The 15613-nt window shown below is 32.4% G+C and overlaps 2 protein-coding genes across 2 annotated transcripts; both read right to left on the bottom strand.

Moving 5' to 3' along the window:
- Positions 1–3181: 3181 nt before the first annotated feature.
- LOC145595828 (amino acid permease 8-like) lies at positions 3182–7512 on the bottom strand. The gene is made up of 8 exons (XM_081652258.1): positions 7362–7512; positions 7108–7220; positions 5142–5375; positions 4952–5045; positions 4648–4865; positions 4424–4563; positions 4115–4342; positions 3182–3717 (listed from the first exon to the last, which is right to left on the bottom strand). The coding sequence occupies exons 2-8, from the start codon at positions 7199–7201 to the stop codon at positions 3292–3294; spliced, it is 1434 nt and encodes a 477-aa protein (XP_081508384.1). The 5' UTR covers positions 7202–7220; positions 7362–7512; the 3' UTR covers positions 3182–3291.
- A 3623-nt stretch (positions 7513–11135) lies between these two features.
- Positions 11136–13983, bottom strand: LOC145594580 (amino acid permease 6-like). The gene is made up of 7 exons (XM_081650899.1): positions 13870–13983; positions 13091–13324; positions 12902–12995; positions 12563–12780; positions 12331–12470; positions 11992–12219; positions 11136–11682 (listed from the first exon to the last, which is right to left on the bottom strand). The coding sequence occupies exons 1-7, from the start codon at positions 13958–13960 to the stop codon at positions 11257–11259; spliced, it is 1431 nt and encodes a 476-aa protein (XP_081507025.1). The 5' UTR covers positions 13961–13983; the 3' UTR covers positions 11136–11256.
- Positions 13984–15613: the final 1630 nt, after the last annotated feature.

Here is a 15613-nt window from a genome sequence, read left to right as displayed (position 1 = left end):
TTATTTATATTTCTTCTTTTTGAATTGCAAAATTGAATTTTTACGATTTTACAAATTCATCAATACCACCATGCTATCTAGTACTTCCTCTGTTCTTTTTTACTTGACCTGTTTCTTTTGTCACGCTTGCCAATGCAAAAATTCAACGATTAATAACTTTAATTGTCTATAATTAAAAAATATGAAAGTTATATATTATGATACTCCGTACTACTTATTGAGACGAATTCAAAATGATCCAACATGAATATGTTTTTCAATTCCTTACATATTATTCACAAAAGATGGTCAAAGGAGGGGTGGTAAATAGTGTAAAAGTCAAAGCGGGTCAAGTAAAAAAAAACGGAGGAAGTAAGGACTAAGGAGAAATATATACATATAGGAAAAATTGACTCGTTAATATCATACGCCCTCCGTCCCTAAATTACATTCCTCTTTGGAAATTTACACGGGTATTAAGGAGGGAAGAATAAGACAAATAACAATAATTAGATAATGCAATGGGAAATACAAAGATTGAATAGTCATTACTCATGACATGTCATCAATCCTTTGCAAAAAAAAAGACCAATCATATGCTCCTAATTGAAAATTTTTAACCAATCATATTCATTGTAATTTGACACAAGGATTGTGAGTGAGATTAGGAAAGGATGAGTGAGAAAGCATTAAATATAAAACAGAAAAATAGAGTTGATTTATTAAAAAAAAATTACCAAAAATAGAAAGGATGAATGTAATTTTGGAATACCAAAAATAGAAAGGATGAATGTAATTTTGGAATACCAAAAATAGAAAGGAGGAATGTAATTTAGGGACGGAGGGAGTATTATTTATATAAATTACGTACCCTTTGTAATTAAAAGTTATTAATACTTCATTCAAAAAAAAAAGTTATTAATACTTTTATTGATTAATATTCATTGTAAAGTCAGTTGAATTCTGATTAGAAAATGTGGGAGGGACAATCTTTAGAAAATGGAGAAAGTATAAATCTTAACGTTTCACATTGATAAAGTGATGTTACGCACTTTCAGTCAAAGGAGGTTACTTTTACGAGACCTACTCTAATTTTCATAACTTGAGAGTTTTGACTTGTGAGTTGTTATAAATTGACCAATCACTATATATTTGGTGCGGGTGGATAGGACGAAATGTTGAAAACAAATATACTTTCCGTGGAAACAAAATATTTTAGATTTGTTGTTGTAAAAAATAACATTAAATATTTACATCATCTACTTAGGGCCTGTTCATGTTTACTGAACTGAGCTGAATTGAATTGAACTGAACTGATTGGAACTGAACTGATTGGAACTGAACTGAACTGAACAGAACTAAATATTTTATGTGAGAGGGAAATTAAGAGCTGAACTGAACTGAACTGAACTGAACTGATTGGAACTGAACTGAACTGAAATTAAGTAAATGTGAACAGGCCCTTAATTGTCATGAATTATCTTACGACAGTTACGAGTATAAACAAATAAAAGTTACTCTCTTCATTTTTAAATACTTACTCCATTTCTTCATGAGCGGAGTTTTAAGAGAAATTAGAGAGAGTAATAAAATATGGAGGTAGTGGGGTTAGTGGAAAAATAAAAAATTGTATAAAGCAAAAGTAGTGGAAAGAATTGAAAGAGAGATGACATATGTTGGGACCACTAGGTGAGAGAAATTGATTAAATATTGTTGAAGTTTTCCAAATAAGAAAATGAAGCAAGTATTTAAAAACGGCCGCAAATGGAAAGTGGAGCAAGTATTTAAAAACAAAGGGAGTACTAATAATTTGTTCAATGGTGTGTACGTACGACCAACAATTCTACAAAGTGAGGAAATCAAACTTTGAAGCATCTTTATTTCTTTCTATGATATTTGATTAGCTTTTCTTCACCTAAAATTCCGTTTTATCCTTTGATGTGGACTTTATAGGCTGTAATTAAAGGGTTGTTACTACTTTTTAAGGTTCCCAATATCTTTTCATCTAATATATGAATTAACATTTCAAATAAAGTTGGTGTTTGGAACATTATAGCTAGAATATATCAAAAGACAAAAAGTAAATCGCATCTGTTAGTGATAAACTTCATTAGGCTGAGCATACACCCACATTGAAAGAGATCGAATATGACTAATGACCACATGCATGCATACAAGCTTAGCATAGTTTCATCTTTAAATTAATTGATGATAAGTAGAACAATTCATCGATTTTATATGTTAGATATTCTCAATCTATTTCTTCAACGTGAAAATAAAACAGATTAAATTATACTATTACAGAATACTAAATGTATAAAAGTTACAGAGTACTTTTTCAGTATATCAATTACGGAGTAGATTTTTACATTTATTACTTGTTGCCCATTACTATGTACAAGCAATTCTATATTTCTATTATTAAAATGTTTGATTTTAATATTACAAGTGATCTTATATATCTAGGATTTAAATGTTCGATTTTTATTAACATGTTACATCTTAAATTAGTAAAGAATATGTTAATCATACAACTAATTTAATTTGGGATTGACAATAGTCATAAACTCATAACACATTAACACTATAATTTGGTCCGTTGAAATTGCATTAAAGGGACCATTAGCAATAATTACACTTTATAATTTGGCAAAATTACAGATTTACAGTTGGCTTTTGATAAAATTTTGAGGAACAAAATAGTTGGAGATCTTTGTAATAGGAAAAAGTAGTTATTTATTGTATTTTTTAAGTCTACTCTGAAACTTGGTTCACTTTATTATTAGCAGCCACAACAAGGTGGGTTGGTCTAGTGACTGTGAGTGGGATTAGGGCACATTTTTATATCTTTAGTGTTATATTTCTTTGATTCATCTTTTGACCATGTGCTAAGCTATAGATATTTTAGCTAGATTCCATTAAATTTGGGTTATATGTAAAGAAAAATATAGACGAGATTTGATTTCAGGTTTATGATATAATCCGTCAAACTTTTAATTAACTGAACTAGTTACATATCAAAGTGTAGGATCATACTATATTGATAAGGTTATATACTCCGTACAAAGTGCTTCCTATCAACTATTTAATTAATCTTATTTATAAATTAGGAGCACAAACCAATATGTGACCCACTACATAAATTCCTTATAACAAGAAATCAACTTATTAAAAACATGTTCATTAAACAAACCCATTGACATGTTTAACTAAAGTGATTTTAGGAGCATCATCAATCAACAATCACTCTATACATACATATTACAATTAATTAATAAAAGACAAAAATAATAAAATCAAAGGTTTGTACTTTTAAACTTTATATTGAAATGGCTTTGACGTACGAAGAGTTTCGCCAACTCCTTGGATAGACCCAGCGGCAGCAGCCAAGGAAACAAGCAAGCAAGAGAAGTTTATAAGTTGGAGAATACACCACTTCAATGAACTTCGTTTGATCTTTCTTTGAGCAATGTGCATCTGCACCGGGAAATACACGGTCAGTGGCCAAAACCCGATTGCTCCGAGCAGCGCGAGGAAATCATTGAAGAAGGGCATTGCCATTGCCATTATGGTTGCTAACACCACAAATGTGGTTCTTCCAGTTAGCCTAAGTAAGTTGAAGCTTAACACTGTTTTGTTGCCCATTTTGATGGGGTACTCTTTGTTTACAAACGTTGAGTTGGGCCATTTCTCCCGGGCCCATGTTTCGTAAAACAAGTACACGGGTTGAGTAAATACCTGGCCCATCATACAAATATTTGAGTTCAATACAATGTATAATAAAGATAATATTTTTTTTAAAAATAAGGTAAGATGAAGGACTTTACTGAACCGACACCTCTTATAGGTTTAGCCAGCTCAGCTCCGCAGGTCAACACTTGATAGTAGAGAGTGGATAAGAAAATCCCCCTACTCCCAAGCATTTTGTAGTTAACGGGCTCAAACTTGTGACCTCAAAGTCACAAGATGAGTTCCTCACCATCGTTATAATAAACATGATATGGTGCACCCGAGTGTATAACCATCTTTATAATAAACATGATATAGTGCACCCGAGTGTATAATTTATCAATCAAATGCATATTTTGTGCAAGTGTTATAATCGCGATTAGTTATTGAATAAGTTGTTTTATACCTGATATGCACCCACCAAATGGACAACGATGAAGATGTTGGCCACATCTACTAACCAAAAGGGCTCGTAAAACCCGAATCCAGTTAACATGTTACCAGGTGCATCATTCCCAAATGCAGCATAGCCTAAGATACCACACATCATGTAAAAGGCTGTGACTGTGAACAACGATATCCCATTCGCCTTCTTCATTGCCTGATTCTCTGGTGGTTCCGATTTTAGCGTATCCTGAAGTCAATTACAAAGGCTAATCAGAAAAAATCGTCATAAATTTTTATTGAAACACAGATCAAATGCACATATATTCACCTGTATTTCAACAAGGACTGCAGAGAAACTGTAAGTAAACGCGATGTCTCCTAAGGCTCTACATGCCCTCCATACTTTATCAGCAACTGTTACATCGATTCCTACCTCTACTCCTGTTAAGGTTGTCTTCCCTCCTTTGCCTGCACAATCAAATTAATGCATCACTCAATAAAATTTCAATTAGCTATCAACTTATCGCGCTATAAAAGGTAAATTACTCGTACCTGAGATGATTGTAGCAAGAGCAAGTCCAATGCCTATTGAGGAATACCCAAAAGACATAACAGCAGCAATAGCTGACAAAATTGTGAGGTTATGTAAGTTGGGAATTTGTGACAAAAATATCTCGAAAACTCCCAAACCAATCATATAAGGATTATTGCTAAACTTGCAAGAAGCAGAATGGCCTTTTCTGTGGAAGCAGTTAGACTTGTGCACTGCCCTGCAACATTTTCGACAATGAACGTAAATTGGCTAGCTTGATTCAATTATAAATCTTCAAATTAAACTCGTAATAGTTGGACTTACACCATGCTTATTGATGCAGTAATCGTGTAACCAATTACCATTCCACTTAAATTGGCATACTGTAATATCCCACAAGCAATGCTGTTTATTCTGCCTAATGATAAAAAAAAATTAAGGTCAGTTAAAGGAATTATTTGGTTAATCAAGGTTGTACGTGTAACGTGGTGCAACCCGTGTAGATGGATGGTACCTAGATTGGACCGGACCTCCTCCATGTACGAGTGATTTCTTTTTCCGGTGACAGGATCAGGGGATCTGTAACAATCTGCTAGGAGATTTGAAGTATAAAACGCGATACATGAAAATGTTATTAGTGTGACGAGTCCTCCTACCCATCCAAGTTGTGCCGTGCCCCATGCTAGTGAAAGAACTCCGGAGCCTATGATTGATGTTATAATGTGTGCACTTGCTGACCATATAGTTCCTGCAGTATTATCAACCAACAAAGATGATTTAATCTACACTCGAAAGGCAGCATATTATATATACTAGCTCATAGGTTTAGCATGTTTACTGACTTTGTTATGGAGTATATCAAATTAAAATGTTGGGAGTTTCTGAGTTAATCCTCGAGGTAACTTTGCAAAAAATATGTCAATTATGAGGTTACTTTACAAGTGACCATAAGGTGTGACTTATCGCACAAAACGGGCTCTTTAGTTTGAGTTTTTGATTTTTTTGTAATAGATATGAACTGTTATTAATTTACTATAAATCTATAATTATATTATATCACGGAGTATTTGAAAAATATACTTATATTACTATATTAGTATTATTTGAAACTTATAAAAACTTATTATAACTGTTTGATATAACCTTATATAAATTCACAGATGTCTAAAATAAAATTAGGGCATGTTCTCATTGACTGAACTCAGCTGAACTGAACTGAACTAAACTGAATTGAGCTGAACTGAACTGAATATTTTATAAGAGAAGGAAATTAGGAGCTAAGCTGAGCTGAGCTGAACTGAACTGAACTGAATTGAGCTGAACTGAATTTCAATGTAAGAGAACAGGGCCTAAAAATATACGGAGTAAATACAACTTTCTGTAAATATTTCTTACAAATTATTTTAAAAAAAAAAAAAACATGAGGCAACGAAAGTAAATCTTAGGTATCAAATAATAACAACAAAACATATAACATGAGACAATTAAGTTTGATAAAAATATGTGATAATATGGGGAGGAAAAGGTTTTGATAAAATTTACAGTAGCCATTTTTTACTTGGCAAATAAAAGCTAAAAAACCAGCTCCATGGGCAGAGTGATGGATAAAATTACTTCAAAAAAAAAAAAAAAAAAAAAAAAAAGAATAAACATTATTACACCGATCAATGAGCGATTTGGGCATGCATTTCAAATAAAACTATTTTAGAAATTATTTTAAATTGTTACCTAACCTCAAGAGGTGCTCAGTAGCAAAATCCTTGTTATTTTATCAATTATTTTAGAACAAAGTTAAGTATTGATGTTTATAAAAGTTAAATTCAAAATGATAACTAAAGACAAAACTCACACGTAATATTTTTATTTAATAGATCACACGTAATAGTTATTGAATTTTCCTTATTTTTAATCATCATTCCCTATCTTCAAACACACATTTATTATTATCTTATTCTTGTCCCCTTTTTTCTTTTTTGTATTATTTGAAATATATGACTATTTTACTGTAAAATTAAAATCTCTATTACTTTAAATGTTTTTATAATCAAGATTCATTTTTTTTTTTTATTTTAGATGGATAAAAAAAAATTAAAAAAATAATAAAAAAAAAATTATAGGGAGTACGAAGTACATACAAGTATCATCGTTAAGAATGTCCACGAACTACTAGCTATTTGGCAGTATAAGATACCTTTGTAATATTACTTGTTAATGACATTTCATACGACAATAATAATTACTACAAGTATATTCCATCCTTTTTTGTGATTTCAAGTTTTATAGGCACTATCCCAACCTATTGTCTAAAGCTTGAATTGAGCTTACAATTACAACAACAAAGCCTTATTCCGATTCATAAAGAATATGGTTGAGCTTATATTAAAATCGTACATACATAATGATTTAAGGAGAATTAAATGGCATAAATACCTATCAAATAATACAAGAAAAAGAAGATAAAAGAAAGAAAAAGGTGTTACCAGTTCTTTTGGGCTTGCCATCATCATCAAATAGTTGATCTTCATCATCGCCATTAGAAAACTTGTTATCAACAGCACCTTCTGTGCCTCTCATGTTATATTTCTGCCTTAAACTTATAAAGCAAGGTTATTAGGTAAGTCCAATAATATACTAATATTTCGTAATATATAAGTTCAATAAAACCATTTTAAAGAAATTAAACTAGGAAGTATTTATTGTGGATTATAATGCATTGATCAATCATGCACGATACCTATATATTTTGCCCGTTGAGTGGGGACATATATAGAAGAGATTTGAAGCTCTTGCATGCGCACTCGATCTTGCTTGAGTAGATAACGTAGTAAGGTACGAATTCTCAACCAGTCATGGTGGAGGGTACGAACTTAGACAAAATAAAACTAGTGACTAGAAATATGCCCTGGGTCGTTACTTATAATTTCATGTGTTACGTTACAACACGTGGATCGGAACTATGTGATAAACGAGTCTGGATCACACCCGTCATGAATATCCATTCTACAAGTTCTAGGAAGTTTAAGGAAGTTCAATATGAGACAATATTTTCACTCAAATGTGGGTTTGTTCATGGGTTCAACATACACTGTTAAAGACGATCAACGAATTCAACCAAAATCTTAAATTGATGGTTGAGACACAGGAATAAGCATTTATAATCTATCACCCCCCCCCCCCCCCCCCACATGAGAACCCTTTGGACTTGAAATGTGGATATATCATGGACCCTTCGCTTATCCTGTGCGAAATATTTTACTTCAAAGTAAGGGATGAATGAGATTTAAACCCATGATCTTTATGTCACGTTAACTCTGATACCATATTATAGGACCTGGTAAATTGAACCCCAACAATATATTTTGTACTCTATCGCTATTTGAGTATAAACAAAATATATGTATGTCATGTTCATCTAGTTTATAATAATATTATTTTATAATAATATTAGTTTACATCGTAATAATTATTGAACACATGTAAGTACAGTAACATTTAGTCAATTTCTAGTAACTTTCGACCTTTTTTTTTTTAATTTGAGGGCAACTTCAAAGTTAACCTGATTTGATTTATTTGTAAATAGATTATATGTAGGAAAGTTTTATAATGGTAGTAATACAATTACCTTCTAATAAGAGTATAGTAATACACTAATACACATTAAACTACTTATATAGTTTAAAGAAGTAATTATTATTATTATTATTATTATTATTATTATATATTTTTTTGGTGAGGAAAATAGAAGTAACTTTATTATTAGAAACGTAAAGAACTTTTATTTATATATATCAAGGTAAATCTTAGTAATATTGGTGCAATTTTATTTATTTATTTATTTTTTTTTTTTATCATTTTAAGTTATTTTTACAACTAATGTACACCCTTTTTTTTAAAAAAAAAAAAAATGTTTTTATGCAAAGAATTATTCAAGATAAATCTTAACCTAACCTAATAGGGGATATAGGGGCTTTTACATGGTACTTAAAATTGGGCATATGCAAATGTACAATCTAAGTTTTATTCAATATTATAACATATACTTGTATGTAGTTAGTATTAGGAAAATATAATCAACAAAACAAGCTTGATGAAAAAATTGAAAATGGTGATGAACTCACCATGTCATTTTGAGATTAGAAATTCGAGTCTTCGTCAAAATTAAAAAGATTAGAAATTCGAATCATACTCTCAAGCTTAGACCTTAAAATATTTAAATAATAATTTTCTCAAAATAAAAAGAATAAACGTTTATAAAACAACAAAAGCATTTTAAATTTTTAATCAATCATTGTATCCAAATTTGGAGGAATAAAATGTAGTGGTCCTAGTGGACCTTAGAAAATTCAAACTTTTTGTTTACAGAAATAAAAAATTTACATTTTTATAAAACAACGAAACCATTTTAATCAATCAATGGATCCAATTTTGAAGGGACAAATGTTATGTTACATTAAGAGGCCCACTTTTGATATGACTACCTCATCTAGGAGTACTAGGACCAAGTGACCAACCTCTTCCAAATTCCATGGTCTTCAAAGATTTATTTAAAAAAAGAGTTATCATATGCTAACTTGCTAAGCACAAAGTTGGTATAGTGGACTAGTACTCATGTCTTAGTCAAAAATTATTTCATTCCTTGAAGGATTTATTCAATTTACCCTTTTCTTGCTTCTTTTTTATACACTTTATCTTTTGTGCTACTTTTTATACCACATTTATTAGTAGGTCACATATTCTCATTACTTTTGAGTTTCTCATCATTTCATCGTTTCCCTATTACAGAAAAGCATAAATAAATGATTAATTTTCACTCCGGATGTTTAGGTCGAGGTTACAAAAAGACATCGATGATATTGACAATACGAGTATATGTTAATCCGTATTCAATTATTAACGTCCCTCATTAATAGACTTTACAAGATGGAAAATTTTATACAAACCATATTTAATATATATGTTCGTTTAATCAAAGAGATCAATTGCAATTTAAAAATTACAAACATATATTATGAAATAAAAAAAAGAAAAAAAAAAGAAAGTAATATTCGAAGTAGCAACAACAATTATAGAATTGATTGTGATAAGCAGGGTATATTCTTGAAAGAAGACTCTATCTTAACTTCTTATTTATCTTTCTTTCAAACTAAGGGCTTGTTCATATTTACTGAACTGAGCTGAACTGAACTGAACTGAACTGATTGGAACTGAACTGAACTGAATTGAGCTGAAATGAATATTTTATGTGAGAGGGAAATTAAGAGCTGAACTGAATTGAACTGAACTGATTGGAACTGAACTGAACTGAACTGAACTGAAATTAAGTAAATGTGAACAGGCCCTAAAAATAAAAAAATACAGTAAAACCAAAGAATTGATTGAAATTTTAATTGCGTTGCAAAACAACAAAAAAAATATTACTATCAAGAAGATCAAAATTTTATTACGTAAATAACAATTAGATAGCTATAGCGAAAGCTCATTTCTTTTTAACTGGATTATCTTATTTACAAATCCTCATCATTAGTCAACACCTAAAAAAGAAATACCAATAAAATCCTTACTCAAAAAGGACTCATACATGTTGAACTAATAAAAAATAAATCTAACTTATAATAATTTTATTTAAAGATTAACTAAACAAGTTTAATTAACCTTAATCCATCCCTCTAACCTTAATGGGCCTGGGAGCGTGAGGTGGACTTGGATGAAGCCCAATAGCAGGCGAACAGTTATGGACTATGATAATAATTGCATGACAACAATCTGAGCCCAAATAGGTTTTTTCATCATAGAAAAACTGGAACAACCTCCCCTGAGCAAAATTGGAACTTAAACAAGGACTCCCAGCAACTCATTGAATGGCCGGCCAAATTTAGTGTCTGTTCACTTCGGCTTATTTTCAGTTCAGTTCAACTCCAATAAGTTCTGTTCAGATCAGTTTTTATCTTAATTTCCTTCTCTCATAAAATATTCAGTTCAGTTCAGTTCAGCTCTAATAAGTTCAATTTAGTCTAGTTCATATCAGTTCAGTTTAGTTCATCTAGATTGAGTCAATCAGAACAGGCCCTAAGTCGAACCACTAACATGCTCGACTCGATAGTCGATAGGGCTTAGATCAACAAGTATAGGACGTGGCATCACACTGTATTAGACCTCTTTTACCCTAAAAATACCCGACGTGCTTTAGTCCTTGTTAAAGTGCATATTGTTACTACTACCAGTCTACCACTATTGTGGTAAGGATTCTTATAGATTGTTCCATGATATGTGTTTGTACAAACTCCGAAACACGTTCGTGTGTGTGTCTATGTATTTGAGAATGTAGAGATAAAACCATTTTAATTTCTTTTATAAATGTATGGAAATTAACCATGAGAAATGTAAGCAATTGTACTCTCTTTGACTGGGTGCGACCTATGCTAATTGTCATGTCAATATTGTTGCTTGGATACATTCATAACATGGATAATAAAGGTAAGTAAAATAAAATATTAGGAAGTCCGGATAATATCATTACAATAAGGTTATTATTAATATCAACAATTAGATGGTAATCATGGTAGAGGTGTATAGTTGATACAAGACTTGTTATAACTTCATTCGAAAAACCAAGTTTATTACTTGGTATTTTATACTTTATACTGAAAAGGCTTGGACGTACGAAGACCTTGGCTAACACCCTGGATAGACCCAGCAGCAGCAGCCAAGGAAACAAGCAAGCAGAGGAAGTTAAGAAGTTGTAACATACACCACTTCATTGACCGTCTTTTGATCTTTCTTTGAGCAATGTGCATCTCCACTGGGAAATATACGGTCAGTGGCCAAAATCCGATTGATCCGAGCAGCGAGAGGAAGTCATTGAAGAAGGGCATTGCCATTGCTAATGTGGTTGCTAACACCACAAACATGGTCCTTGAAGTTAGCCTAAGTAAGTTTAGGCTTAACACTGTTTTGTTGCCAATTTTGATGGGGCACTCTGAGTTGACAAACATTGAGTTGGGCCATTTCTTCTGGGCCGATGACTCGATCAATAAGAATACAGGCTGAGTAAATATCTGGCCCATCATAGAAAATTTCGAGTTAAATACATATGTACTTATAAATATTTACTTCATAAAACCTAAACTGAGTTAACATGTGAGAGGTTCTGATTCGATAAGACCCTTCTCTTTACCTTTAAATAAGATAAAACATAAAATTCTACTTCATAATACAATTGCACCATATATATGATGCACTCGAGAGTATCATTTCCCAATTAAATACACATATTAGGAGAGTATATAAAATACTATATGCAAGTGACCTATATCACTTACAAGTTATAACCGCGATTAATTGTTGAATATATTGTTGTTTCATACCTGATATGCGCCCGCTAAATGAATAACGATGAAGATGTTGGCCAAGTCTACTAGCCAAAAAGGCTCGTAAAACCCGAATCCAGTTAACATGTTACCAGGTGCATCATTCCCAAATGCAGCATAGCCTAAGGTACCACACAACATGTAAAATGTTGTGGTTGTGAACACTGATATTGCATTGGCCTTCTTCATCACCTTATTCTCTGGTGGTTCCGATTTTAGCGTATCCTAAGAACATGTCACAGACTTTAGTAAGTCATTGTTATATATTTTTGTACATAATCAGAAAAATGGACATAAGTTTTCATTGAAACATAGGCTAGATGCACTAAAAATCACCTGTATTTCGACAAGGACAGCAGAGAAACTGTATGTAAACGCGATATCTCCAAGGGCTCTACATGTCCGCCATACTTTATCAGCAACTTTTACATCTAAGCCTACCTCCACTCCAGTTAAAGTTGTCCTCCCTCCTTTGCCTACCCAATCAAATTAATGTAATCACTCGCTGAAATTTCAATTAGACATCACTAATATCAGCTTATCGCGCTATTAAAGGTAGATAAATTACCTGAGATGATCCTAGCAAGAGCAAGTCCAATGCCTATTGAGGAATACCCAAAAGACATAATCGCGGCAACAGTTGACAAATATGTGAGCTTATGAAAGTTAGGAATTTGTGACAAAAATATCTCAAATATTCCCAAACCAATCATATAAGGATTATTGCTAAACTTGCAAGAAGCAGAATGGCCTTTTCTGTGAAAGCAGTTAGACTTGTGCACTGCCCTGTAAATTAAAATTTTCGACAATGAACATAAATTGGCTAGCTTAATGCAACTACATACACTTTTAACGTGCATTCAATTGATTCAAAAACTGAGATTGAACTCGGAATAGATGGACTTACACCATGCTTATTGATGCAGTAATCGTGTAACCAATTACCATTCCACTTAAATTGGCATACTGCACTATCCCACAAGCAATGCAGTTTACTCTGCCTAAAAATGATCAAAAACTTAAGGTCATTCAGGGGAAAAAATCCGATGAACTAAGGTCATACGCGCTATGTATAACCCCTGTAGAGGGATGGTACCTAAATTGGCGCGAACCTCTTCCATATATGAATGATTTCTTTTACCAGTGACAGGATCAGGGAATCTGTAACAATCAGCTAGGAAATTTGAAGTATAATACGTGATGAACGAAAACGTTACTAGTGTCACGAGTCCCCCTGCCCATCCAAGCTGTGCCGTGCCCCATGCTAGTGAAAGAACTCCGGATCCTATGATTGCTGTTATAATGTGTGCACTTGCTGTCCATAAAGTCCCTGCAAAATTATCAAATAGCTATATCATAATGTTGGTTTTAATAACCTAGGTTGCCCTAAGTAACTTCGCATCTTGAACCAAACAACGATCTCCAATAATTACTACGAAACAATCAAATTATTTTACATGAGAAAGACTTTGTGAAATTTTACTTCTATAGTTCAACACTTCAACCAAACGACTAATCACTAGAACATGTGACTGACTTATTTCATATTCCGTACAAAGTACTTCATTTAAAATTTACACGGAATTACAACTAATTGGTCGTGTATTAGTATATACCACTGCAATATTACTTACCATAATTGCCTATATAAAATATGTAACCTTTTTTTTCTTTCTTTTATAAGTTTTTCATCACTCCCAAACCCATTACAACAACGACAACGACAACAACTAACAACAACGACAATGCCGTATTCCATAAAGGATATGGTAGAGCTTACTATATTGAGATCGTACATACCTGATACAAGAAGGGCCTAAATTCCAAATCAAATAATAAATAGCAAAAAAAAAAGAAAGAAAAAGAAGGTATTACCAGTTCTTTTGGGATTGCCATCATCATCAAATAGTTGATCTTCATCAACATCAGAAAACTTGTAATTAATAACATCTTCTGTACCTCTCATTTTATATTTCTTCCCTAAACTCTTAAAACAATATAATTAGGTGAGTCCAATTATATATTTCGTGCTACATAAAAGTACATAGTTCAATAAAATCATATTTAAGAATATATATGTATTGTGGATGTTATGCATTGATGATTGAACAATCATGCACTATGCCTGTTTTACCCGTGGGGTGGGGCCATTTGTAGTTCTTGCACTCATGCTTAAGTATATACCAAGTAACTTGGTAAGGTACGATTTCTCAATTAGTCATGATGGAGTCTACAAGTAAGGATAATAACGATTGACTAAATTTGCCACGAGTTGTTGCTTATTGTGATCGATGTATGTGATGTGTTACAAACTTACAATATTGTTATGATCGTTTTTATAAGTGGTTTCGATTTGACGTGGAAATATATATGAATACAAGGTTAACGGAGAAATTATCGTTACTTTTTATATTAAATTTCTATTTTAAGTATTGGGACTTTAAAATCATATAAAGCTTCTACATGTTAATTTGGGTTTATACATTGATACATATTACAATCGATCTAAATTAATTTCAATATTATTACATAGCTATATAGAATTGGAAGATCAAGCAAGTAAAGTTGATAAAAAAAAAAAATAAAAAAAAAAAAAAAAAAAAAAAAAAAAAAAAAAAAACTTTAAAATGGTGAGAAACTTAACATGCATGTAATTTTAAGACTACAAATTCGAGTCATGCTATGAGACATCAACGAGCATAAGAAAATTTGTGTACTATACCTATTAGACATTTTCCCTCTCTTCTTTATGTCAAATCATTGCAAATACTGTAATATGTAACGGAGGCAGTATTTTATAAAACAATAAGATCATACTCAGTATTTATCATTCTTTGTATACAATTTTGCAGAGACGAGTTTAAAATGACTACCTAATACATTACCTACCCGTTCCAATTCCTTTGTCTTTAAGATAACCAAAAACAGGTTTTTTATTCTGCTCCGGCGGTGCATGGGTAGCTGAAGCTCAAGCAGCTTACATGTTCTGTCAACAACGAGCAAAGCTTAAATGGGATGCTTTGGGGGATTCACATTCTCGTCTTTTGTTCTCCTCAGTTCAGTCCAGGAAGAGAAGAAATAGGATCTCAGGTCTTCGAGATTCTTCTGGTTGTTGGCATCGCGAGCCTGATCGAATTGCTTCTATGACCCTGGAGTTTTACAAAGATCTCTATTCGGCCTCTGATCATACATCTGGTTATGATACAGAGTGGTGGGAAAACCTTCAATTACCCTCTCTGTCTTCTGCTCAACAAGGTTTTCTCATGACGCCTTTTTCGTCGGACGAAATTAAAACTGCGATTTTCAGCATTGATGATAGCAAGTCCCCTGGTCCAGATGGTTTTCCGTCAGCTTTTTTCAAAACTCTTTGGGATATAGTGGGTCCTTCAATGGTTGCAGCAGTACAATACTTCTTTGCTCATGGTTATCTTTTGAAGGATTGGAATCGTACGTTCTTGGCTTTACTTCCGAAAGTGGATAATCCGGAAGTTATTTCTCAATACCGCCCAATAGGTTTATGTAATGTGATTTATAAGTGTGTTGCGAAGTGTCTTACGGGTCGTCTTCGTCAGGTATTACCTAGTTTGGTAGCAGATTATCAGAATGCATTTGTTCCGGG

The sequence above is a fragment of the Chenopodium album genome, chromosome 19 (genome assembly GCF_948465745.1).
Source record: "Chenopodium album chromosome 19, dcCheAlbu1.1, whole genome shotgun sequence".
NCBI lineage: Eukaryota > Viridiplantae > Streptophyta > Magnoliopsida > Caryophyllales > Amaranthaceae > Chenopodium > Chenopodium album.
This window is presented reverse-complemented; position numbering and strand designations above follow the sequence as displayed.

Bases quoted from the DNA above. Each gene is read 5' to 3' on its own strand.
- LOC145595828 (XM_081652258.1), bottom strand. From the start codon at position 7,201: ATGAGAGGCACAGAAGGTGCTGTTGATAACAAGTTTTCTAATGGCGAT. The intron at 5,046-5,141 runs GTACCATCCATC...TTTTATCATTAG, and splicing joins GGAGGTCCGGTCCAATCTAG to GCAGAATAAACAGCATTGCT. The intron at 3,718-4,114 runs GTATAAAACAAC...ATGATGGGCCAG, and splicing joins ATTTGGTGGGTGCATATCAG to GTATTTACTCAACCCGTGTA.
- LOC145594580 (XM_081650899.1), bottom strand. From the start codon at position 13,960: ATGAGAGGTACAGAAGATGTTATTAATTACAAGTTTTCTGATGTTGAT. The intron at 13,325-13,869 runs GTAATACCTTCT...ATAATTTTGCAG, and splicing joins TGGCAATCCCAAAAGAACTG to GGACTTTATGGACAGCAAGT. The intron at 11,683-11,991 runs GTATGAAACAAC...ATGATGGGCCAG, and splicing joins ATTTAGCGGGCGCATATCAG to ATATTTACTCAGCCTGTATT.